At 38.3% G+C, this 27,038-nt stretch overlaps 2 protein-coding genes and 1 long non-coding RNA gene across 4 annotated transcripts in view; 2 read left to right on the forward strand and 1 right to left on the reverse strand.

Annotated features, from left to right (window-relative positions):
* The window catches only part of Dpp10 (Dipeptidyl peptidase 10), a 176,408-nt gene that overhangs the window by 125,862 nt on the left and 23,508 nt on the right, over nucleotides 1-27,038 (reverse strand). The window lies entirely within an intron of this gene.
* Nucleotides 4,166-10,747, forward strand: LOC139780218 (uncharacterized). Its single transcript, XM_071718751.1, has 5 exons — nucleotides 4,166-4,379; nucleotides 5,483-6,023; nucleotides 6,146-6,318; nucleotides 6,533-7,158; nucleotides 10,661-10,747. Exons 1-5 carry the CDS (start codon nucleotides 4,166-4,168, stop codon nucleotides 10,745-10,747), a joined length of 1,641 nt encoding a protein of 546 aa, XP_071574852.1.
* LOC139780215 (uncharacterized) lies at nucleotides 13,159-16,851 on the forward strand. Its single transcript, XR_011720181.1, has 3 exons — nucleotides 13,159-13,398; nucleotides 13,593-13,656; nucleotides 16,807-16,851. It is a non-coding gene; the product is annotated as an uncharacterized lncRNA (long non-coding RNA).

Below are 27,038 nucleotides of genomic sequence, written 5' to 3' on the forward strand. Positions count from 1 at the left end.
CAGACGGAGTTTGCCGAAAATCTTTATTGCATCGCGCGACTAGCTCAAAATTGCCCGCGCAATGTTCCGACAAACAGAAACGAGGTCTAAAACGTGCTTTTAGAAATCTTGTAAGGGCACGTGGCGGAAGTTTCTGTTTGCAATAAAACTGCAATTAAGATTAGATGGAATGCATTTGTCTGTCGGTACTGAAAACAGGGTCGCAAGATAAACTAAGAACCCAGAGCCCTAATAAAAGAGAAATCGACAATAATAAAAAAAATGGATGCGTCACTGTAAGAATCGATAACTTAGACCCCCAAAAAATAAGACGGCGGGGGTGGGCCTTACGACAAAACTCGCCAATGGACAACCTTAAAAATAGATAATTATGTCTAGCTCGCCAAGGGATAGGCGAAAAACCGAAAGTTACGTCACGATCGGAAGAGAACTCAACCAATCAAATTGTATTAAAAAATAATACCGCCTCCTTAATTCTGTATAAAAATCGCGGCTTTACGCACTTGGAGACACTTCCGATCCGGCACGAGACAGTTCACTTCTGAATCCGTATACTCATCCCAGTTTTCACTTACTTATTAAAGGCAATTTTCTGTTGTTCGCCAACCTAAAATATCGCGAGTAAATTCTGTGCGCGTTAAGTGCCACGAATCACCCTCACTACCCGGGAAAAAATGAAAGAGATCTGAACAAACTTGATCAGATCTCATCAGATCCGATCCACTCAGATCTGGTTTGATCAAAATATTGGCCCTATCTGATCAGATCCAATCAGACATGAGTAGATCTGATCCGATCCGGTGTCCATCTACTGCAGAAAATTGTTGTTTTCAAATGTTATTTTTTAAATGTGCCACTTTATTATAAAAGTGGACTCCACGATACAAAAGTTGTGCCGTTCCACGATTTACATAACTTGGCGCAACTTAGCACGACACTGCCGTGTCTGATACCGTTCTTATACCACTGTCCATCAAATTTTAAATACGAGAATCAGGTTCCGTCGGATGCCATCTATCGGATACTTTGAGATGCAACATTATGATCTGATCATATATAATCCTATATGACTATATAAGTTTATATGTGATTATATTATTTTATCAGTTTAAATTATAAGGTATGTTTGCAAAATAATTTAAAAGATTTATGTTTTATATATACATATACACATTAATCTTTTATATTTACCTATTATTAATTAATTTTGCATGGTACTTTTTTAATGGAATATTTATAATAAATTCTAAATATGGTGTCGAAATTAACAATTATTATCAAATTGGCAGAGACTATATTTATTATATATGTTAATGTTTCAAAATTGAGAAAACTGTTTTTAATATAAAAATTAATTGATTTTTTGACCAAAAATCATTTAAGCTTCCCCTTTACAGAGTTAATATTATATTTGATATAATGTCCAACATTGGATGTAAAAATTAATAATGGACGATTTGAGAACGAAATTTTTATAAGTTCTATACTGACGAGATCTGCTCAGATCCGGCAAGATTGGAAGAGATCTGATTGGATCAGCAACATAACTTTGTAAGCCAAGATTGGTCTTATCTGGTGAGATCAAGATATGTCTGACTAGGTCTGCTCAGATCCGGCAAGATCGGAAGAGATCTGATTGAATCAGCAACACAACTTTGTAAGCCAAGATTGGTCTTATCTGGTGAGATCAAGATATGTCTGACTAGGTCTGCTCAGATCCAGCAAGATCGGAAGAGATCTGATTGGATCAGCAACACAACTTTGTAAGCCAAGATTGGTCTTATCTGGTGAGATCAAGATATGTCTGGCTAGGTCTGCTCAGATCCGACAAGATCTGAGGCGTAATGTCTGCTCGTACTTCAGGAGATCTGAAGCAATCAGATAATGTCCGATTAGATCGGAAGAGATCCGATTGGATCTGCGATTCAATATCGAACGGCAGCAATGGTCAGATCTGGTGAGATCGGATTATAGTTCAGCATATCTGGCTGCATGTGATCAGATATGGCCATGCAGATCTGGCGAGATAAAATTGTATCCAATCAGATCTGACTTTACTTGAATTTCAGATCTCGTTGTATCTCATTTTATCAAATCAGACATGGTCAGATCTCCTCCATTTTTTCCCGGGTAGCGACTCGGCGAGACCTGAGGTCAGCACCAGCGCCCGACAGAAATATATATATATATATTTTTTTTACGTATACATATATATATATTCCAACAAATAGTAAGTCCTAAATATTTGTTCACTCTAACTTTCAATTGCCTGCACACGTATAAATGTATAATATAAGTCGTATCATAATAGCCATTCTATTCCTGTCTCGAATAATCTTAGCGTTACTCGCTCAAAGTAATTAAGAATCCTTTGTCTTAGCGATATTCGCTCAGAACCTCTCAATACTCCCGTTTAATTGCTTTAGAGTTACTCGCTCAAAATAATGAAGAATCATTTTGTCCTAGCGATATTCGCTCAGGATCTCCCATCAATCCGCTGTTCCTTCTTAAAGTTATTCTCCCGCCTAGTTGCTTTAGCGATTATCCGCTCGGAGTAATCTCTTTTCTCATGCCTCAGTAAAATCCAACATAATAGTTATTTTAAATTAAACGAATTATATTTCCAATAATGCCCTATTAAACGTCAATTAAATCGATGGAATCGACGGAACAAGCTGGTTATGGAATCAGTAAAATCAAACGTCCTAAAACCTTAAATAACCTTAACCTTATTTCAATGGCGGTATCCTTATTTTCCATGTATAAATTCTTGTCTCTCTGTTTTCACCCCGCGAACATCTCTTTATATTTCATTTTTAATTGCCACTTAATTTAATTGCGACTTAATTTAGTTTCAAATACACATATACACCACACGCACACTTAATTAAACCATTATGTAATTCAATGCCAATCTCGATGTAATAATAGCGGGCAGGATGTCCATTTCCAAATAGGTCTCCCTTCAAAAATCCTGCCCGATCACCCCCGCACTTATGTAACACCCGCGTCAGATTTCGAAGAGATCACCGCGCGTTTCTCCTCGATAAAAAATTTTATTAAATGTACCTACGCAAATCATCCTGAATTCATAATGTACAATAAAGTCTCCTTTGTTTTAATATATATATTTATACACATCTTACACTAACGCCTAGCTTATAATTATTTCTTTTATACCAGATAACACTCTTTTATGTCAAATAAATATAAATACTTATGTTAAAGACATCTCCATTTTTTCTTTAAATTAAGACCTCACCCTCAGTACCATCCCCCTCTCGAAATCGCACGAGGTCCGATCCTAAGTTAAAGAGATTAAATTCCCTGACTTAAAAGAGGACCGACGATCGCACCACTCACGAAAGGCGTCCTAGCGTCCCTACGGACGTTGACCCTCCCTGAGCCATTAAAAGTGCGTTCGGCTCGCGCCACGCGTTACAGAACGTGTACCTGCGAGCAACAGAGTAAGTATCTGCTTGTGTCCTTCCTTACCCCTACCCCTCTGGTTAGCCTTTCCTTCGCTTCCCAGTTTTTCTCATTCAAATCCTGGGGTTGGACGTAACAGCTGGTATAAGGAGAAATGCGCTTGATGTGGGAAAAGACATGTCATCTTAATGTGTCGCAACGTGTCTTCAGACCCGACGAAGACAGTCGATAATATTAATAAGACGGAAGAACAAAGTTTGACAAATCTATCGCTTAATCCCAAAGTATTTCTCCAGACATTACGTGTCAAGTTAATAAATGGCTCAAGAGAACAAACGGTATGCGCCGTTCTTGATACTGGTTCTCATCGTTCCTATATTTTAGGCCATGTCGCAGAACAACTCGGATTTGAGCAGTTAGCGAAACAAACGATGACTCATTTACTCTTCGGTGGAACCAAAACGCAACCTCAGGAACACAATTGTTATCGTATCCATTTGCGTTGTTTAGACAACTTGTACGCTTGCAACTTTGTGGCCTTCCATCAAGACATAATTTGCCAAAATATACAGCAAGTAGTGGAAGGACCATGGTTAGAAGAATTACGTCAAAAGTCAATAAAGTTATCCGACGTTAAATCTGACAACCAGCCCATATCATTATTAATTGGAGCAGATATCCTTGGAAAATTGTATACCGGGAAAATCTATAATCTCAAGAGAATGGTCTCACAGCTATGGAAACCAGACTTGGTTGGATACTAATAGGCAAGACTCCTGAGGAACATCGCCAAGACACAGCGTTAATAGTTTCATCTATGTTCTCATTAGATGCAAGTTTAGCAGACATATGGAATCTAGACGTTCTTGGTATTGAGAATCCCATCCAAAAGTCATCGAAAGAAGAACACCAACGAGAAGTTTTGAGAAAGTTTCAAGAAACAACTAATTGTGAGATTAATCCCACGGGAAGATATGAAGTGATTCTATCCTGGAAAGAGAATCATCCTCCACTTTGTGAAAATCGAGATGTGGCAGAAAGAAGACTAGAAAATACTCTAAGGAAATTACGGACTGACAAATTACTCGGCGAATATGAGAAAATTTTCGACGAATGGCTAGCCGAAGGCATCATACAAGAAGTTCCAGAAGAAGAAATAAATAATCCTAGATTCTATTTACTTACTTCATAGACCCGTTATCAAGGAAAATAGTACTACTCGCATTCAACCAGTTTTCGATGCATCAATTAAAGGAACTGATCGACCCTCGCTGAATCAATGTTTAGAAACCGGACCTAATTTTATCGAGTTAATTCCATCGCTACTTCTACGGTTTCGAGAGAATAAGGTTGGAGTTATAGCGGACATCCGGAAGCCATTTTTACAGATCAGCGTGGCTCCAAAGGAACGCGATGTCATGAGATTTTTGTGGAAAAGAACATTGAATCCAGATGCCTTGGTAGTATATCGTCATTGTCGAGTGGTCTTCGGGATTTCTAGCAGTCCATTTCTTTTGGGAGCCATCATCGATTTTCACTTGAAACGTGAATTGGGGAAGACTAAAGATATCAATCTGAGAGCTATTATCAAGAAATTAAAGGAATCATTTTACGTAGATAACTGCGTTACTAGTGTCGAATCAGAAGAAGAAGGTTCAAAGAAAAGGCAATCTCTATTATGGCGAGCGGCGGTTTTAAACTAAGAGGATGGCAATGCTCTAATGAGAGAGATTCCGATCAAAGAGTTCCAGTACTCGGATTAATTTGGGACACAGAACAAGATACCCTGATGCTATCACCAACAACATTGCTGCATAAAACTCCAGACAGAGTCACAAAAAGAGAGATATTATCTTCCACTCAAAGGATATTTGACCCACTCGGAATGGTATGTCCAGTAGTAATAAAACCTAAATTATTACTGAAGTTGAAGACGATGTGAAGAGAACATTCTTACAATGGCAACAAGAGTTGAAGCAGTTATGCCACCTAAGAATTCTATGGTGGGTATTAGGAAACAATGAAGGTACTTTATCATTACATCTTTTCACAGATGCGAGTCAAGAAGCATATGGCGCAGTAATAGTCGCTAGGGTCGAGTACAGAGACAGAGTAGACATACACTTCATTGAGGCCAGGTCTAGAATAGCTCCAAAGGAGAAAGCCACAATTCCAAGATTAGACCTTCTAGCAGCATCAGTGGGAGTCAGGCTAATGGACAACACAGGATTCGTATTAAATAATCAACACATTGATCGGTATTATTGGATAGACTCTTCCACTGTTCTGGCGTGGATTCAGAGAGAAACACGATGGGGTACATTTGTTTGGAACATAGTTCAAGAAATACGTCAGTTGAGTAACCCCGAGCGCTGGCGTCATGTACCAGGGGGAATGAATCCAGCTGATCTTCCTTCACGCGGCTGCAGTGCCAAACAGCTTCTCGAATCACGGTGGTTGGAAGGACCACAGTGGCTCAAACTTCCAATGGAGATGTGGCCAAATCCTCGTTTTGCAGTGGATGAAAGCTTGGTAGCTAGCGAGATGAGAAAGACTACAAAAGAGCGCAACAAGATATTCCCCGGACAGTTCAAGTTATGAGCAATATCAACGAAGATTAAGATAAGAGAGATTTGATAAAACGCTTGTCGAGCTTGTCGAACTATTTTCAAGTTGTTTGAATACTAACCTGGATTCGAAGATTCATTGATAACAGTCGACGAAAGAACGATCTTCGGTCCAAAACAGCATTGACGGTAGAGGAAATACAAGCTGCGAAACTAACGCTGCTACGACTAGTGCAAGAAAAGAGTTTCTCGGGCGAGAACGATCCAAAGCTGAACGCCATATATGTCTACAGAGACGAGCTAGGACTCCTGAGAACAAAAAGTTTGATTTGAAACAGACAAGACACGTTTGATTTCCGTCATCCTGTTGTGCTGGATTCCCGTCATTTCATTGTTACTAAATTAATCGAATATACACACCGAAGATTAAATCACGCACAAACAGAAACCACATTGAATCGCTTACGAGAACAATATTGGATTATAAGAAGCAGACGAGCCGTCAAGTCAGTAATACAAAGGTGCATCACTTGCAGAAGACAACACTAAGAAGATTAAAACTCCACCAGCCGCGTTACCAGAGAACCGAGTAAGGGAAGCAACCGTTTTTGAAATCACGGGAATGGACTATGCAGGCCCTCTATTTTTGAAAGATGGTACCAAAGCTTGGATCTGTCTATTCACTTGTGCTGTCTACAGAGCGATACATTTGGAATTGGTGACTTCGTTATCCACTGACTTGTTTATGGAAGCCTTCCAGAGGTTCATCGCAAGAAGAAGCAGACCTTCTACGGTGTACACAGACAACGGAACCAATTTCACTGGAACTAACCGATGCTTCCAAGAGATCGATTGGAGAAAAGTCGAAGAATACGGTACTGTAAAGAGAATCCAATGGATTTTTAATCCGCCTTCTGGAGCTTGGTGGGAAGGATGGTGGGAGCGATTAGTTCGTTCTATAAAGGAGCTTCTACGAAAAGTCCTAAAACGAGCTTCCTTAAACTATGAAGAGCTCACGACCATTCTTTGTGATTGCGAGGCCATCATTAACTCATGGCCAATCACTTATATAGCGGAAGATCCTCATCAATTAATCCCATTATCACCAGCATTATTTTTGCAAGACATACGAAGCAGTGGAGTTCCTGATATGTACATTGTGGTATTTACGGAGAAGCTCAATAGAAGAATGAGATACCGTCAGGAACTACGTGATCACTTACGAAGCAGATTCAAAATCGAATACCTAAGACAACTATCCTATTATTATATTTTTAAGGCTATATTTTTAAGAGAAGTTCTCTTGGCAAGACATACTCTCAGTGGTTTGCCATTGCCTTCCGAGAGGAGAACGAGCGAATATAATTTTTCTAGCTCTACCGGGAATCGAACCCGGGACCTTTGGCTCAATAGACCAGTGCGCTGTCTACCAGGCCACGCTCGTCCTTGTATGTTATTTTTAATAGACAAGTACGAGGGTCGTTCAATAAGTCCTTAGAAAATCCAAGAAATGGCGTTTGTTGTATCGAAAAAGGTTTGCTTTTAGTAAGCGTCATCTCTCACTAGACTGCTGTTAAAATCACAAGGTACAGTGTTTTTAATTTTGCACGAAAAATTGGGTGTGAAAAAAATCTGGGCAAGATGGGTGCTGCGTTTGCTCTCAGTGGAGAATAAACGCAATCGTGTGATCGATTCGGAGGCTGGTTTGGCGCTTTTCCGTCGCAATCCTGACGAGTTTCTGCGTTCTTTTATTTCCAAACTTGAAAAAATGGCTCGGGGGAAAACGATTCACGTCGAACGAGGAGGTCATCGCCCAAACAGATGCCTATTTTGAGGACCTTCCGAAATCCTACTTTTTGGACGGCTTAAAAAAGTTGGAGAAACGCTGGGAAAAGTGTATCGAGCTAAAAGGAGATTATGTTGAAAAGTAAAAAAAATCTACCCAAAATAACTTGTTTTTCTATCTTTTTCTAAGGACTTATTGAACGACCCTCGTATTATTCCAACCATAGTAAACTGTGCGCCAACAAATCGTCAGACTTGAAACACACACACACACACACACACACACACACACAATTCTAATTGAAGTAGTAAAATCTTCTCCCCCTAATTAAATCGTTTTAATTGGGGGGAAGGGGATTTTATGATATAGGATATGGCACATAGCTACATGCGAAAAATATAGGCATTTCGTTTGCGCATCATCTTTCGACACCGTATATATTTGAGAAGTACATATATGTGATGTGTGCTATATACAAATATTCAGTACACAACAGAGAGTTTACTGTTCTGTTTCGATTAAGCGTTAAAGTTTAAAGGTTAGGAAATCTGTCATATTGACGATATATCTGATTTATATTATAGCAATAGCATATTTAGTAGAACAAATGAATAATAATCCTTGGCTTGCGGTTCAAGATGTTGGTAATGCGAATACATGGCCTAAAATATTAGAAAAATGTTTTGGAATAAAAATTTCAACAATCACAATCGTATAATAAATACAATAGTAAATTTTGCATTTAAATGCAATATTAGAGGAATTTTTACATGACATTTTAACTTTTACTTTAAAAAAAACCATACATAAAGAAAGAAAACAATAACAAAGATACATATTTTTATTTAAATCACCAGATAATTCTTTTAATTTTAGTTGATAACTATATTAAATTAGTATATTTATTAAATGTTTTTTAAAATTTGTAGGAACTTGAACGAAATCGACGTAGTCGTATCTACAGTTATAGTGTTTATTTTAAAGAAATGTTGGATTCAAACTTTAATCAACGCTAAATCATTAATAAAATAAAAGTCTTTTTATTAAAGCAGAGAATAGTTGGTATATTAAAAAGTATATATATACCTACAATACGTATATTGTATACAAGTACATTCAATGTGCTATGTTTGTTTACATTTCTCATGTTATTATTCGTGATAGTGTAGTCTCATACTTCTACTTAGAGTGTGACAATCCTACAGTGAGTTAACACGTTACAATATGAAGCTGTACGAATTTTTTAGAATTTGTGATAATTACGACAAACTTGTCGATTATTTAATAGACCATAAAGTTCTGCATAGTTCTGCGCGTTGTCCTAAATGCAACAGCCTAATGAATTTTAATTGCAATACATTATTATTTCGACGCTATAATGTTCAATATGTTCGCAACAATCATAAAAGCGAATCAAACAAAAATGCGATATTAAATTGATTGACAATACGTGGTTCTCACATGCTTATTTGGATTTACAAACGATATGTTGATTTATCGTATACTTTCTTACAATTAGGCCGCAACGTCAAAATTTTCTTGAATACGAACTTGAACTTTCTTCATGCAGTATTGTTAATTGGTCGAATTTCTGTTGTGAGGTAATTTTTTTAAATAATTTCTTGTTTATTTTATTATTATTATTATAAAATCTATTCTTATTATTTTTATTACTACTTTTGTATATACATATTCTTTTTTTATATAGGGGAGGTCGGGGCTATCTGTCTACGGGGGCTATGTGTCCACAATACTGCTATCTGAGGTTTTAAGAGACAGACGTCTCTACCATTGTAACAAATAGTTTTAAAATGCTTTACGTAAAAGATTTAAACGTTGTTTGTTTTTTTGCGATGCTTCTCGCAGACGCTATATACGTTAAAAGAAAAGCGAAAACAATTATTCACATTTTTCGACGGTCGAAGTTGTGCGACAGTAGTTTAACTCAAATTAAAGTAAGCAGTTTATAATATTATCAATTAATATATAGTTATCAGGTGTGAGAAGCGTCAAATCTTAATTCCGCATAATCTGAAATTGGCAACACGTTAAAGACTGAAAAACGTGGCTATCTGTCCTATTTTTGATGGGGCAATGTGTCCACACTTCAATGACAGATTGTTCTTTTATAAATAGATAATGGTGCGTAACTACAAATAAAAGACTTTCCTTAAGACAAATAAGGTAAATATATCCAATAAAATTATACTTAGTGTTTAAATTGTCGCGTTGAAGTCCCTCGACCATGAAGCGTGCTGCCATCTATGGCAAATTTGAAACGTCAACCGATTCGATACGATTTTGTCATAGCCGACGTAGGCCGTAGTAACGAGCATACGAGCGTTGCGCGCGCAGCGGCACAGCCGCATAGCGACTTAGCAATAAGCGATTTCCGGGTTCTTCTCGGAAGTACGAACGTGGGGGAGCAAGAGAAAAAACAAAAAGCATTCAACATCATTCGTCCATCGTGGTCAGACGTGTCCGAGCTACCCTGAGTTGCCTACGGTATATTACTCATCCGAAATTCTGAGACCTGCCGCCGATATTTGCAGCGTGTACGACGTACGACGATTCCATTACGAGGTTATAAATATTGAAAGGGGAGAACACGGAGAAGGAAGGAAGGACGAAGTTTATGAGAAGGAAGGACGTCGCCATTTTCGGGGATTCGCCCATTTTTTATGTCTTGATACGGAAGGAGGTTTGATCCATGATCGCTTGCCAGGCTTTCACTGTTCCGCCAGTCTCCTAAAAGGAGGAGGACTATTTCACGTATGTGAAATAGCTGAATATAAGGTAACTCTTGATGTTCTGGTCAACAATCATAGAGCAGACTGAGGGTACTACATTCGTAGCTATATGTGCTCTCTGATTGCAGTACATTCAGGAGGTTTCCTTTGTACATGGGATGCTGAGATATACAGTCGCCTCGCTGTTGATTGCTAGGCATCATCCCACGATATAATCCTGTGCCTTAACTACCGGGATTATTACCTTTGAGTACTCAAAGTAAAACGTCGCTAATATCGGTTGCAACCACGCGGAACTTTAACGTTTTGTTAGACATTTCCTTACACGTATTCTATGTTTTCTTGTACGAAGAATTCTACGGATAAATGGTCTCTCTTAAGATCACTCGCTCCTTATTACGGAAATCGATCGAATTGCTAATGACAAAGCATTGTAAACATCTCCTATACATACTTAGTTTCTAATTACTTGCGTTACGATTCTAGATATATTTTCGGGTGTTACGAAGTTTACATAAACATAAAGTATCTCGTATTTAATTCTCATGAATTAGATTATTCGTTTAAATGCGAATTTCTGACAGACGAATCTCTGCGACTGATACATCAATTCACTTGTGTTTATATTGCCAAATGGATTAATGCTGCTAAGTAAATTTTACTCACCACAAGTAATTGGGATTAGATCTGAGTTGCATCTATTATTTGAATACTTATTAAATAAGTTCTCCTTATTTATGAATCATAAAGTAATTTGACTGAAGAACGGTTAAGTACGCATTATTCCATTTTTCTATGTTTTAAATAATTATTTGAATTTATGTTGATTACATTTACATTGTGAAAAATGTTTTATTAATAGTCATTTCATTTTCTTTAAGCTTACTTTATAAAAAATTAAGGTCATCCGCACAAGAGAGAATATAATAAAGAGCATCTTGTTTAGTTTACTTGTATTCTCGAATGTTTCAATTAACTAATGATTATTCTGAAAGATCTTGACCTACATTACATGATTCTCTGTGAAGTGACTATTAATACCTTGACTGATTTCATTTATAATTTCATGTCTTATATTTCTCTGCCATATTTACTACATGTATATGTTTATTTGTTGTTTCACTATATTTACGTATTGTTTAACAGTCATTTTGGCATTAGCTCATTCATATTACGAAATAAATAGAACGTTGAAAATATTTCATAGACATTCGAACTGCCGTGTCTCTTTCTTGTACCTCGTGCTGATCACGACTTATTCAAGACGTGTACACTTAGAGTGATTAAAAGAATAAAAATCGAGCGAGAATCTTTTCGCAAAAACAGCGTTAGACTTTGGAATAAATGTTCGGACTCTCACTCGCTACTACAAAAAAGTGACCTACGAGCAGCTACTTGATCCTGCGATTCAAGAATCGTCACCAAATTTTTATTTTAAAAATACACGTCAAGTTACATATGAGTTACACATGAGTTTGTTTTAAATTATTAAATATTTTCTATTTCAAACGCTGCCGAGAATAAAGTAAAGGCCCCAAATAAAAAAAAAAGATTAAAAAATTAAGGGGACAAAAAAAATTCATCACATTAATTTTGCAACAGACTCAAAGTCAGTTTGATGCCACCGTATATAAAAAAAAGTCAGCTCCACGCAGGAATCCTGTCAAAAAATCTACACAAAGTGCCTACTACTGCTCTGACTCCAACGACTAGGCAGTTTTTTCAATATTATATTATATTATATTATATTAATATCTAATAAATAATATTATAAATAAGCATAAAAATTAATATAAATAAAATTAATATAAATTAATATAAATAGCATAAATTAAAGTGTTTTTTATTATGTGGACAGATAGCCCCTCGAATGTGAACAGATAGCCCCGCATATGGAGCTATCTGTCTACGCTTGACTTGCCTACTTAAAAAATTTACCTCTTTAAAATGGTAAAAGATTAACGATTCTAATTACGTTTTTTTTAATAGTGTTTGAAAGTAAGGTAAAATATTCAAAGATAAAGTAGGACGCTTAAAGAGATTGTGTATTCGTCGATAACATAGATCGCAAAAGTTGGTAAGGATGGCGACAGTGGTAGCGACCGCTACTACTTCATACGAGTTAGTGTATTACTACGCGCGAGCGGCGCATGCCGCGTGGAAACCGGAAATCGAGACGGTTCGAGAGAGCGTAACAGCGCATGCGTTAGCAAGGCGTGCGTGCCAGCGACGAGGCGAGTCGCATTCGTGTCCGGTCCGTCCTACTAAGCACATCGTAACGTGGTCGAGATTGTTCGCTAAGTTTATACGAATCGCATCACCATTAAGAAATCCTGCTTTCATTGTCAGGCGGTTACATACAATAACCGATTGTATTTTACGGACGGATCGCTTTACATCTCAAAAAGAATATTGGATTCGACACGCTTGATCAAGCGTAGAGAGAGAGAGAGAAACAGATATCATCGTCACTGTAACTACGTCGATGTTCGAGACGAAGGACGACGGCCATTATACGTAATTTGAGAATGATCGTTCCATATCTATCAATCCGACGATATTGGACTATTGAGCTTTGGTCGGACTGACCAGCATTTTGAGAACATAATCTATACGATTTGGATGATTAAGGTAACATTTATCTTTGCTTTAACGTTGAGATACGGGCATTCGTCCATAGTGGAGATTGCTAGATTTACTTCTAGCACGGGAAAAAGGACTCAAAATCCTTTCCCTCATTTCAGATTCACGAGTTAACAAGACGTGGATTCGTCTTTAAAGAGTCAAGCCTGCTATTATTATTTTCATGAGAAAGCATATTGATAAAGATACTGAGCTCAGATTAACGTAATTTATTGTAATTATGGTGAGATTGCAATCCACTTTATTATTCCTTGATTCATATACCGAATAATTTAATGATCGAGTCAAAGCGTTTAATACTAAGTTTATGAAACACGTCAAATGAATCTGTGCTATTCTGACAATTATATGCGTGACAAATTAGAGATATTCCGTTTACGTTCATGGATGTTGCTAATAATTCTCTGCGTTCATTAGAGTTATTCGGACTTGCGCTGTCATCTCGTCTATCAAGCGAGTCGTATTACATTCCTTATTTAGTGTAAGTAAATCATACCATCGAGGCATTACCTGCTTCGTCTCTTGTCTTTAAAATATTTGAGTTATAAACGTATACATTGCGTTACGTATTAATCACTTTACTAGTATAAGTTCAATTGCGTTTTCTTCTAACATACATTCGAAATTAGTCATTACCGTATATTATTAGTCTATTCTTTGCGATATAATTCTTTTTATATTTTGTGTTCTTTGAGTTGAATTGATGTGTCAATTATGATTTACAAGAGCTATTCTATCAGCGTTAATTAATCCCTGGTGGAAATAATTTTACAAATTTTCACGCAAAAATTATGCGAAAACTACAATTTCTTATAATATAATTACAACTTTTCACGCTATTTTCACGTAATTTTTACGTCAAAAGTACGCGATTTGGGCCATGTTTGTAATTTTTCATAAATTTACGTAGAAATTTTTATGAATAACTACAACTTTTTGGATATACTACAAAATAAAATATAAAATTTACTTAAATTCTCTCGTTGAACATTATTTTATTGCTGAAAATCTTGATTACGTGCAAGCTTAATTAAATAAATTTATATTGTACTTAGAAAATTTGCTTACCACTGCTGGATTTGAACCTGAAACCCCTGGCTCTTGAGTCAGTCACCTTCCGCACTGTGCTACAACAATGATTGATGAAGACGTTTCGTAATGTCTATATATGTTACACTTATTGTTAGCAGACGTACGGAAGGTGTCAGCTCTTAATAGGATCGGCTCATTATATATATATATATATATATATATATATATATATATATAATATATATATATATATATTTCTTACAAAATTGATGTCGGTCATCTATTCGATATCGAATCGATGACTTATCGACATCGAATTTGACATTGAAAATCAGCCGATTTCAATCAAATTGTTTTGGCATTAAGTTGCTTCTTTCTAAGTTACTTGTGTTCAAAACTCTAAAAATTTTGTCTAAAATTAAGAGACTATCACCATATAGTATGCAGATAGTCATCGATTCGATGTCGATCGATATCGAACCGATGACTATGCATACTCTCATATGGTGACAGGCCGATATTCATAGTCGGTTCTTATATTCAAGTCCGTCTTAAGTTGAATCTTAAAATGTCATGAACCAATCGCATAGCCGTATTAAGCCTCTTGCACAATGCCAGGCAACAGGCAATAGGAACAGAAAATAACAAAAAAATCGTTAATTACGACCTAAAAAATTCGAATACTATGATTGGTTGGCAACAGGCAATAGGCACAGAATTTCCAACGTGACGGAAACTCTGTGTCTATTGCCTGTGTCACTGTTTATTCTGTATTTATACATGTATTTATACATGATTTCTGATTTCTATTCCCTGTTCCTATTGCCTGTTGCCTGGCATTGTGCAAGGGGCTTTGGCGTCTTAAGACATAACTTAAGACGGTCTTGAAATAAGATCCGACTATGAATACCGGCCATTAGTCTCTTAAGGGGGCATATACCTTTCTCGGACCAAAAAAACAGCATATTTCACGATTTTTTTTCCGACGAAAATATAAAAGATACGAGGATCGGGTTTTTCGCAAATGAAAGTACATATTTTAAAGTGCATTTCCTGATTTTTTTTTAATTAGTGATGGAAACCCCTTCCCCTACAGCCCCTCGCCCTAGGCCCTGCTTGTCGTGGAGGGTTTTGCGGTACCGGCGGAATCTCCAAGCTGGCTCATCTGAAGACAAAAAATAAAAAAGGGTCTTAAAGTTTATGATATTTTCTAGTCCCTGACGGATGGGATTTCCCAAATTTTGATTTTTAACAAAATGGCGGACTTCCAAACTTGAGACATCGATTTTTAGTCAAAATTTTCATTTTGTTTCTTAAAAAAAATAGAAATAATTAAAAAATTGCAAAAAGCATCCGTCAGGGACTAGAAAATATCATAAATTTTAAAACTTTTTTTGATTTTTTGTCTTCAGATGAACCAGCTCGGAGATTCCGCCGGTACCGCAAAAACATGCAGGGCCTAGGGCGAGGGGCTGTAGGGGAAGTACTTTCCATCGCAAATAAAAAACAAAAATCAGAAAATGCACTCTAAAATACGTACTTTCATTTGCGAAAAACCCGATCTTCGTATCTTTTATACTTTCGCCGGAAAAAAATCATGAAATATGCTATTTGTTTTTGTCCGAAAAAGGTATATGCCCCCTTAATTTTAGACAAAATTTTTAGAGTTTTGAACACAGGTAACTTAGAAAGAAGCAACTCTTGATGCCAAAACAATTTGATTGAAATCAGCTGATTTTTTTATGTTAATTTCGATGTCGATGAGTTTCCGGTGAATCGACGTTGAATTGACGTCGATTCGACATCAACCTTCTCACTGGATAAACATACTAAATATGCGACATGTTCGACATTTTTACATCAGGCTATGCTGAAATCTACAACTTTCAATAAGATCTGTTTCTATTCCTGCACTGCTAAACTAGTGCACACTGATGCAGTATAAGTTAGAGTGGGACAAGTATATCTTACATTTAATCATAAAAATATTTTTAGAATATTGTAGAAAGTTGTAAATAGTTGTAATTTTTACAATAATTTGCAACTTCTACAAATTACTAAAATTTTTATAAAAAATTTTGTTAGAACGTTGTAGAAAGTTGTAAATAGTTGATTTTTACAATAATCTACAACTTCTACAATTTACTACGTTCTCATAAAAAATATTCGCAGAATGTTGTAGATAGTTATAAATAGTTATGATTTTTACAATAATCTACAACTTCTACGATTTACTACGTCTCATAAAAATGTTCGTAAAAAAGTTGTTACAATTTTCTATTACTTTTTACAACTTACTACAATTTACTACAATTTACTACAATTTACCATGAATTTCTACAATTTTCACAAATTTGTAGAAATTTGTGATTTGTTGTAGAAGATTGCAATTTTTCATAGAAAATGCGTAAATTGTTGTAAAATTATTTCCACCAGGGATACTTAATAGCTCATCATTTTACATACTGCTTAAACGCACGGATTAGTTTCTAAAGGAAATAATCAATTGATTAAGAAGTTCTTCATATAACTTATAACAGAGTGAACGGGTTGACTTAATACAAGACATTAATTTAATACTGAACATTGTTTGCTATAGGGGAGACCGGGGCTAAAAAGTCTACGGGGTAAATACGTCTAATCAAATATCTTGGAACCTGTATATTGTGCGAACTCGCTATTAACATTGTAAACGCTGCTTATGGTACCCATGTGACCAACGGAGTTTCGGCAGGTTACTTGCCGTGTTATGATTTTTACGAGGGCAAACGTGTTTTCGGAAGGTGAAAGTGAAATTTTCTGCGCGTTGAAATTTTGTAATATCTGCAATAATATTTGCTCTCCAAATCTCGAGGTACGTGATTATAAAGAGTAATGCATGCTGAACACGAATCCAGTGTAGTTTTTTCATTATCGTTGATGTCTAATATTTCATGGGCGATCAAACCTGAAACTTGTGTTTGGGGCTAATCAGTCTACAAGCACCCGGGGCTAATCGGGCTAATCTCGTCACTGTGGCGCGCCGGGCGCACGACTTCAGCTCACGGCGATTTCAGGTTAGGTTTCCCTCGAGCGTGATTCTGTCTTCCCTTGCACGTGCGTCAGTTTGTGTAAGAGGGAAATGGTACGCACGTATCGTCGCAAAACGGGTGTTTTGGCCGACCGAAAAGATGGCGGACCGTTGTTTTCGAGATCGCTCGCGCTCACGGCACGTCGGCGAGGTACGGCGAGGCACGGCACGGCTCTGAGATCCCGCGATTTCCGCGCGAGAGTTGACATGCCGCGCGCGCGGTAGATCGTCCCGACTCCCGGCCGCGGTAAATTGTCGTTGTTGGTCGTTAAGTCAGTGACAGTCGCGCGTGCGACCGCATCGTCCAGCGTTCGCCGCATCGTCTCGGCGTCATTGTCGCCGCCGTTGTAGTGGTGGTGGTGTCGGTGGTGGTCATCGTCGTCGTCGTCGTCGTCGTCGTCGTCGTGGTGGTCGTGGCCGTCGTCGTCGTCGTCGGCGGCGCGTCGAGGAATCGGCGCGAGGACGCCGTCGAGTCGGTAAAATGGTCGCGCTCCACCGCGAGCTTTTCTAACCCCCCTGTCGCTATTTATCGCTCCCCTGCGAGAAACGCGGCTTGGTTAGGTTGCTCGAGGGTCCGCGCTGATCCTATGGCACCGGAACGCCGTCACGCGTGTTCCCCGTGGTTGCCCGCGTTGACAATGTGACGTGCCGTTGGGGAGTTTACGATTTGGTTAACCTCTGTATTCACGTGCCTAAATTGTTTTATGGAATAGGTAAAACAATTATTTTTTAATAATGTTTCGCATAAAAATTTTAAATAAATTTTTATATTTTTCTCTTAAAAAACTGTGACAGGAGATTTTAAGCCTAACGTCTCACAGCTTAATTTTCGCGTTTAAATAAGGCAACTCAGGGAACAAACCTCGATGCCGGCAAATATCTAACGGCCAATGAGCGTCGGCCTTACTGTGACGGCTTTCCCTTCTCCTCCCGGACCGCAAGGGGTTGCCGGCGAAAGCGGAACGGACACTCTTCGCCTGAGCGTCGTGCGAATAAGTCAGAGAGTCGAACACGGACCTTGTATAGTGAAATGAGTACCGATACCGGGCGGTACGACGTAGAACTGTTAAGCTGCCTTGTAAAACACGGAAGCAGGATAATGAAATAATATTCAGGCAATGGAATCACAGATCATATTTTGACCATTAATTATTTGAGAATGATCTAATTTCAAGGAGCAAGCAAGTAAGAACTGACTAATTTATTTTGCTCAACCGAGAACGTAAGTTAACAGATTTTCAATTATCTAAGTTAAATAATGGGTCCTTCCAACTCCCACCCCTGAGTCCATTTAGTTATAATCATAGGTAATTACGTTACTAATTTTCGTAAAATTAGTTGGCGCCCATCTTTGTCATTAATAAGGATATTGTTAAGATAGCAAATGATGAATTGCTGGAGATGATTACTGATTAGACTCCACTCTGCCTCCGTAGAAGTATGATCTACGGTCGACAGGAAATCTGATGCTACTTTTAAATAACATTAAAATTTGTGAGCCCTAACAGTCATGGACCCGACCGCGTTAGGTGTTGGCTCTATTCGTCTAAATTAATAAATGAATCACTTGTGTAATCTAACGTAAATTGTCTAAAAAGAATAGATCCTGTCTCAAAACAATTATTAAAATGTATCCTATCATTTTTCAGGATTAGATGTAGGGGAGACCGGGGCACCATGAGCCACAAAAATTTAAACTCCGAAAAGTACCTGTAAATAAAAGATTTTTTGTCTCATTTTTTTTTAATAGTTAAAGCACAATGTTTATTTTAAAGTTTCTTTGGCATATTTGATAAATATTAATTAGTTTTTAAGAAAAAAATTAAAACGCAAATTTTGAGAAATGACACATGGTGCCCCATACCCGGGGCACCATGGGTCAGTCACTGGGGCACTATGTGTCACACACAAAAACTAGATTTATTAATTCAAGAAGTAACGAAATGTTACAAAAAGTGAAAATATACCTATTTTACTTCTTTGGTTTTCTCTTCCTCTTATTCTCCGTCTTATTTTCCTTTACCTCTTGTTTTTTCTTCTTTTCTGTCAAGCTTTTTTTTCCGGAGACGCAGTCAAAATTTTGCTGCTACCCTGCTGTCTACGTTTTCTAGTGGAATACTGACGTATTCCCTTTGGATAGCCTCTAATATCTGCAGGACTTTTAAATTGGCTTGGGACCTCATCTACTACTTCTTTTTCTTGTAATATCCTCGATGGCGTGCTGTATTGTTTTAACAAAAAGTTTATTGGTCATCCAGCCTGATGGATTGGCCAGACCCAACGAGTTAGGCGGAGCACCAGTCAGCATGTGATCGCGGTAGTTCACCCGAGGAAATATCAAAACAGGTGGTAAATAGCTTCCATCAACACGGACAATGCAACATGTTGTAACAAGAACTTCTTTTTCCACACTTTTGATTTTACACACAGCTTTGCAACCTTTTTCAGCAATTATCTTCCCACTATTTTGAACTGTCATGGTTTTCGTTTCATCTAAATTATAAATTCGTGAAGAATCCTACATAATGTGTAACACATGGTGCCCCAGCATTGAGTGTCACATGGTGCCCCGAAGGCACTTAATATAAAAAACGGTAAAATGTAATTACAAAAATAAACGATACATGATTATCTATCGTGATGATTATTTATAGTGCTATAAAATCACAAAAGAAAGCTAGAAAGTTATACCTGAGTTTCAGTACACGTATATTCTACTACAAAACTAATATTAAAACTTTTTTAAGCAGTTAAAAGGTTACTTACGTATCACGAAAATCATTTATCTCACGTGCGTCTCAAGATAACGGACTTTGATCACTACCACCTAGATACGAAGTATGGGCAATGAAATAACTGTCACATGATACTAGTTGTACCAACCTAAACATTCTAGATTACCCTAAACAGTCAATGACACATGGTACCCCGTGGCTCATGGTGCCCCGGTCTCCCCTACGTATATGTATTGAAAATGCAGTGTGACCGATTAGCCCCGGGGGGGGACCGATTAGCCCCGGCATTTTTGAGATTTCAATTTTTCCACCGTTGTCGTTTTTGCTCTATACCGGTTAAACAAAGCGACGTAGATAAAAATTTCCTTAATAAATTTTGTAGCTAAAGGTTCACTCTTTACAGTGGTATACCGCATTTAACTAAAATTATTTATTTTGTTGTTAAAAATCGGCACCGAAAAAAACCAGACTGTTTAGCCCCGGTCTCCCCTATATGTGTATATTTATGCCTATGTATTATATTCTCTTGATTGTGTTGGTAAAATGAGGATTCTTTCTTTGATAACGATTTGAAACTAGTTATATTTGCCTACGTCAATACTTTTCAGAAAGGATAAACTGAGATAATTAATGTTCTTACAGGATTGTTCATAAAGAAGAAAAGGATATTTACTACTTTTACGAAGTATTGAATAAGAATAACAGACTCATTGAAAGGATCTTTCTACCTTAATTATTTCTTTACTTTGTATTTATTCACAGCTCGTATTAATGTTCAACATTCGTTAAATAACAGACCATTTGAAATTGTAAGACTACTATATCTAATATTGTGAACTTAGATTGAATACACAATCTCACCTACAGTCCATCAATTTAGTTTTGTTTAAAAGCTTTCTCATCAAATCATAAGACCTGGCTTCTGCGCGAGCTAGTGCACGAAACAAATAGCAAGGTTGAAAGGTTATACCATTAACATTTTAGCCAAATATCTTTATTAGTTTCTTAGTAAACTTGAAAAAAGCGTAAAGTGTGGACACATATAGCTCCGATCTCCCCTAGTTATGCATTCAGTGAGTAGAATCAAACTCGGAAATTAGAGGTGAAAGAGAAATCGTTGAAATTGATGAAGCCAAAATAGGAAGAAGGAAATATAACAAAGGACATGTGGAAGGACACTTTGGTGGAAATCGAAAGATCAACAAATCTATTATTTATCGAACCCGTACATGTTCGCTCTCCCATACAGCAAACTAACGTTGAATCAACATCTTAAAAACATTGAATTTCAACATTTACAATATTGTATCAACGTTGCGAAATGTAGAATCAACGTAGATTGAATGTTGAAAAGACTTTGCACAAACGTCTAATGTCCGCTAAATTGCAATGTCTTGTAGATGTCTACAAGACATTGCATTCAACATTAAGGGGGTATAACACCTTTGAGCATAAAATTTAACCTTTTTTTTCACGATTTTTTTTAACATATAAGGAATAGAGCAATCGAAAATCGGCTTTAAGGGGTCTTTTTATTATACATTAAAGATGTAAAAAAAATTTTTTTTGTATATGAAATTATTCGTATATAAAATATACACCCTGTCAAAAGAGGCCGTGTGCGTCCAGCTGGTGTACACGATTTCGGCTGACTGGTATGACCTAGAACAGAAATCCAAAAAAATTCTTAATCTGTGATAGATTGGCTATGGAGGTACATAGCCGTTTTTAAATTGGATTGTTAGTTTTTTTTGGGAACCAATTTTATACACGATTTTTCAGTGTAAATTTGGACACTTTTGTTTAAATTAGTGTCAATTTCGCAAAAATCAGTATTTTTCAAAAATCCTATGTACCTCCATAGCCAATCTATCACAGATTAAGAATTTTTTTGGATTTCTGTTCTAGGTCATACCAGTCAGCCGAAATCGTGTACACCAGCTGGACGCACACGGCCTCTTTTGACAGGGTGTATATTTTATATAAGAATAATTTTATATACAAAAAAATTTTTTTTACATCTTTAATGTATAATAAAAAGACCCCTTAAAGCCGAATTTCGATTGCTCTATTCCTTATATGTTAAAAAAAATCGTGAAAAAAAAGGTTAAATTTCATGCTCAAAGGTGTTATACCCCCTTAAAAAAAAAACGTTCCCATATAGCAGTAAAAGTATTGCTAATACGTTGCCACAGACTTGTCATTTATCAGATACATCAGATTTTAACGAATCAAGAGACACGGTAGTGTCTCACGCCAAGTACGCGCGGAGCGAGACACTACAGGGATATTCACGCGAAGACACGGATTTGCAAATTAAGAAATAGGAAATAAGAAATAAGAAATAAGAAATAAGAAATAAGAAATAAGAAATAAGAAATAAGAAATAAGAAATAAGAAATAAGAAATAAGAAATAAGAAATAAGAAATAAGAAATAAGAAATAAGAAATAAGAAATAAGAAATAAGAAATAAGAAATAAGAAATAAGAAATAAGAAATAAGAAATAAGGGTAATTCTATAGAATAAGGCCCTATCCGAATTTTGATATTTTCTTGCGGTTTTCTTGGTAAAAACCTTTGTTGTGACTCCGACAGTGATAATCAATCGGGGGAGCCCGAAAAATATGCACCCTATATATTTTTTACCTATTTTTACTTTATTTTTGGTCATTATGCAGTAATAGGGACCACCCTCCGATGACCTTGACCTTGACATATGTTGTCAAGGTCACCCTCCTGAGTGACCTTCGGAAGGTTTTAGCCGTCGCTCGTTATTCGTTAAAAAGTTATTAACTTTTAACTTTTAAAAGCTATTAAATAGTTCACGCATACACTTTCCACGCGAAACGAGGTGCCACATGGGTTCGTGACGCGCTTTACAAGCTCGTTTAAGTACATGCGTGGGCGGGGGGGGCTTCACCCCCCTGCACCCCCCCATTGTGTGAGTAAACCTAGGAGTGTAGACGGGGGGGCTCCGCCCCCCCTCGCACCCCCCGTGCACCTGGCGGTGTGGGTTGGGTTGATGGTTGGGCAGGGGGGGTTTTGCCCCTCCCCGCACCCCCCATGGACACGCCTTTGGCGTGCCCGGGTAGGAAATGTATTTCGCTTTAAGAGTGAGCGGAGGGGGCTAGGCCCCCCCGCACCCCCCTCATGCACGAGAACCTTGTTTTGTAATTTATAACTTATAAAGTGAGGCTTACGTGCATGAGGGATGGTGCAGGGGGGCGGAGCTTCTCCCCACTCACGCTTAAAGCGAAATACATTTCCTACCCGGGCACGCCGAAGGCGTGTCCATGGGGCGGCGGCGAAGCCCCCCCCCTGCCCACCCACCAACCCAACCCACACCGCTAGGTGCCCGGGGGGGTGCGGGGGGGCGCAGCCCCCGCCCACACTCCTAGGTTTACTCACACAATGGGGGGTGCAGGAGGGCGAAGCCCCCCCCCCCCGCCCACGCATGTACTTAAACGAGCTTGTAAAGCTCGTAAATCGAGCTATATTTTTCAAACTTTATTTGTTAATAACTTTTTAATAAAAAGCGACCCCCGACTAAAATCACTTGCATGTTACTCGGGAGGGTGTCCTTGACAATATATGTCAAATTCAAGGTCATCGGAAGTGGGTCCCCTTAACGCCATGTTTACCCTGCATAATTACCAAAAAATAGGTAAAAAAAATAGTTAGGGTGCATATTTTTCGGGCTCCCCCGATTGATTATCACTGTCGGAGTCACAACAAAGGTTTTTACCAAGAGAGCCGCAAAAAAATATCAAAATTCGGAAAGGGTCCTGTCGTGCCGCACCTTGATATTGGTCTCAGGGCCGGCACCGGGTTCGTAGGATCCGCGGGAGGATGAAAGAACACTCACAGATTTGATTGGTTGTAGCGTGGAGTATAATTAAAAGGCTTATTCACAGTTACACTTGTTCACTTATTCTAACGCCCTGGCTTGCGGGCTCAAGGTTGATACACGCTGTAACGATACGTGGTCTCGCGATACGCGCTCGGTTATTAGACTGCCCGTCGCTTCTCGGAAGGGCGGGCCTTTTATCGCGCGGAGTCGCTTCCTCGTTGTCAACTCAGCTGTCAGCGCTTTTGCTTCCGGGCTCAGGTCATTTGCCTGGCAATCCGGGTGATGCCCGGAATGCCACCTCAGATATATTTGGCAATATCCGGACTTGCGCTGTCGTAATTCCTATTCCTATTATGATTTTGTAATCATAATAGGAATAGGAATTACGATAACATGGATAATAAAAAAGAAAGCGAAGAAGAACACGCGACGCGACTTCCGCACACAACTGGAAAAATAGAATAATGTAACTTCCATGGAAAAATAAAACAACACAAATATTAACGAAAAACCTCATATATCAGTTTTTCTTTTTCCACGGGGGAAGGGATGTTGTGAAACGAAAGTCAACGTCCCCTAATTGCGACACTCAGCTGCCAGCGCAAGTACGACTATTGCCAAATATCTGAGGTGGCATTCCAGGCATCACCTGATTGCCAGCGCAAGTCCGGATATTGCCAAATATATCTGAGGTGGCATTCCGGGCATCACCCGGATTGCCAGGCAAATGACCTGAGCCCGGAAGCAAAAGCGCTGACAGCTGAGTTGACAACGAGGAAGCGACTCCGCGCGATAAAAGGCCCGCCCTTCCGAGAAGCGACGGGCAGTCTAATAACCGAGCGCGTATCGCGAGACCACGTATCGTTACAGCGTGTATCAACCTTGAGCCCGCAAGCCAGGGCGTTAGAATAAGTGACAACTATGGACACGGAGCCCACGGGATATATTACATTCTTATTAGATAGAAAGCTGACTTGGTTGTTGTCTAGCTCCTCGTTTATTTCCTCGAGATTAAGGCTTAGTTTAGTTAGTTCTGCGGGATCATTGATCACCGGTTCTAGCCGTAGTTCTGTTCCTGATTTTTTTCTATTTTCGAAATTTTGTGTTATTGTTCTGAAAGTCAGGTTAAATTGTGGTAGATGATTTTGTATGTACTTGGTGTACTCTTGTTTCTTCGTTCGTATCGTTAAGTCTGCCGTCGTCAGTCTACAATTTTCGTTTAACTTAATTTTTTCCCGTTCTATTTATTTCAATTTTGTTTTCTGCCTGATCATTGCATTGTATGATTACTTGATTTTTATACGGGGTAGAAAACAACCATGTCTGCGGTTCTGCTAACGTTATCCAAAGCGTCACATTCGAAAGGATGTGGCGTCGCTCGCAACTAACTTTTTGTGCTCGTATATAGATTTGCACCTCGCATGGTGCGTGCGCTGTTATGGAATACGTGGGATAATTTATTATGTCGCATACAAGTTTCTTGTCGATGTGTGTACATTTATCTAGGTCGCTTTCTTTTAGTGCAAAGTTACAGTTTTCTTTATCTATCGCAAGGGGGGTATGTGTGGTTTTAGATATTACAAAATGTTTTTATTATCGTACACCGGAAAGGGCGTTCTGCGTACAATTTCGTAGTTAGGATACGTAGCAATCGGGAGGGTTAGGATGGTGTAAACGTTAGGGTTTTCATAGTATGCATTTATTTTCACATAGTTTTGAATGGTATTCCAATTGTCAATTTGTATTTCGAAAAGAAAATGTGATCCTCGGGATAGGTGAGAAGTCGCCTCTTTTAATTCCGCTACAATGGTTTCGAGGGGTAGTAATCGCACGACTATTGCACCGTTTTTCGTATAGGTAAAATATTCTATGATATTCTCTACGTCGCTTATTAGGTCGGCGGTTATTACTAACAGGTGTTCGTCTATTTCTTCGCGGCGTAACATTTTCGGTACTCGCTGTTCTACTCGTTTCGTGATGTTCGCTAATAATGATTATCCTATTAATATTATAATATTCGCGTTTAAGATAGGATTTTTCCTTGTTTTATTTATTAATATGTATCTATATTTTGCTTTACTCCTTTATAAATGCTTTTAAACGGTCGGCGTGGACGCGTAACGTCTTTCTTTTTATTTTAATAGTATGCTTCACGTCGCTATTCTTTTCGAGGATCACGTACGGTCCGATCCATTGGGACTCGAGTTTTTTCGATCGTCCGCGTCGTACTGTCTCGTCATGTAATAGTACCTTGTCACCTACTTTAAACGTGTCCTTGTTACTCTTCTTGTCGAATGGTGGTTTTGCCTTGCTTAATTTTCTGCTGACGTAGATGTTCGGTCGAACTTGGCCTACTGGCCCCTGAGAACGCACGGCTCCGGTGGCGAAATCTGATGCGTCCGTCGCCGCGCTCTGCTTATCTTCTTTTAAATAAAATACGTTGCAAATTTTTCCTAATGCTTTTCGCTCTTTGCTATTTAAATGATCAGTTTGCAATTGCGCGTATAATTTTTTGAATTGCGCTAAAATGGATTCGCGTTTTTCGGTCGCGTGTAACGTGGGTACGTCAGTTGTATCACTTACCGGCTTCTCTTTTAGAGTTACGCGCGGTATGGGTGTCTCTACTAATTTTTCCACGCCGTTGGACATGCTTATCGGGCATTCGAAATCTGTCGGCTCCATCAAACAGTGTCCGATGAATACTCTTGGTGTAGGTTCTTTACTTTTTACGATACCTACTCTGCTGCGGGGTGGTAAGTTCACCTTCTTATATGGTCGGAGTTTAAATGTAACTCTTCCGATGTGTACCTGCTTTGTGGCGTGTGAGATAACGGCTTTGCGCTTTGTGAGGAAATCATTCCCCAGTATTCCCTCATGATCGATCGGGAAATCATCCTCTACCACGTACATGGTATGGAGTATTTTCTGGCTTCCGAGGTCTACGGTTGCTTTTATTTTTCCGAGAGTGTGGATCTTGTGTCCCGTCACTCCGGTCAAGGTCAGGCGTTTTTCTCGCACCATAGTGTCGCCTTTTAAATTTCCTACTTAGATTAGCGTCAGGATCGCTCCTGAGTCTAATAAGAGATTTGTCTTGCCTTTCTTGGCCTCTTGAATAGGCAGTGTTATCAGGTTTAAAGTATGTATGTTATGTTTCCCCGTTATCTGCGACACTTGA

Source organism: Temnothorax nylanderi, unplaced genomic scaffold, assembly GCF_030848795.1.
Source record: "Temnothorax nylanderi isolate EJ_2023f unplaced genomic scaffold, tnyl_v1.0 TNYL_tig0267_pilon, whole genome shotgun sequence".
Taxonomy (NCBI): Eukaryota; Metazoa; Arthropoda; class Insecta; order Hymenoptera; family Formicidae; genus Temnothorax; species Temnothorax nylanderi.

Excerpts from the sequence above, each read along its gene's own strand:
- LOC139780218 (XM_071718751.1), top strand. The coding sequence starts at position 4,166 with ATGGAAACCAGACTTGGTTGGATACTAATAGGCAAGACTCCTGAGGAA. Across the intron at positions 4,380-5,482 it reads GTTTCAAGAAACAACTAATT|ATGCGAGTCAAGAAGCATAT; the intron begins GTGAGATTAATC and ends ATCTTTTCACAG. Across the intron at positions 6,319-6,532 it reads AGGACTCCTGAGAACAAAAA|AAGACAACACTAAGAAGATT; the intron begins GTTTGATTTGAA and ends CATCACTTGCAG.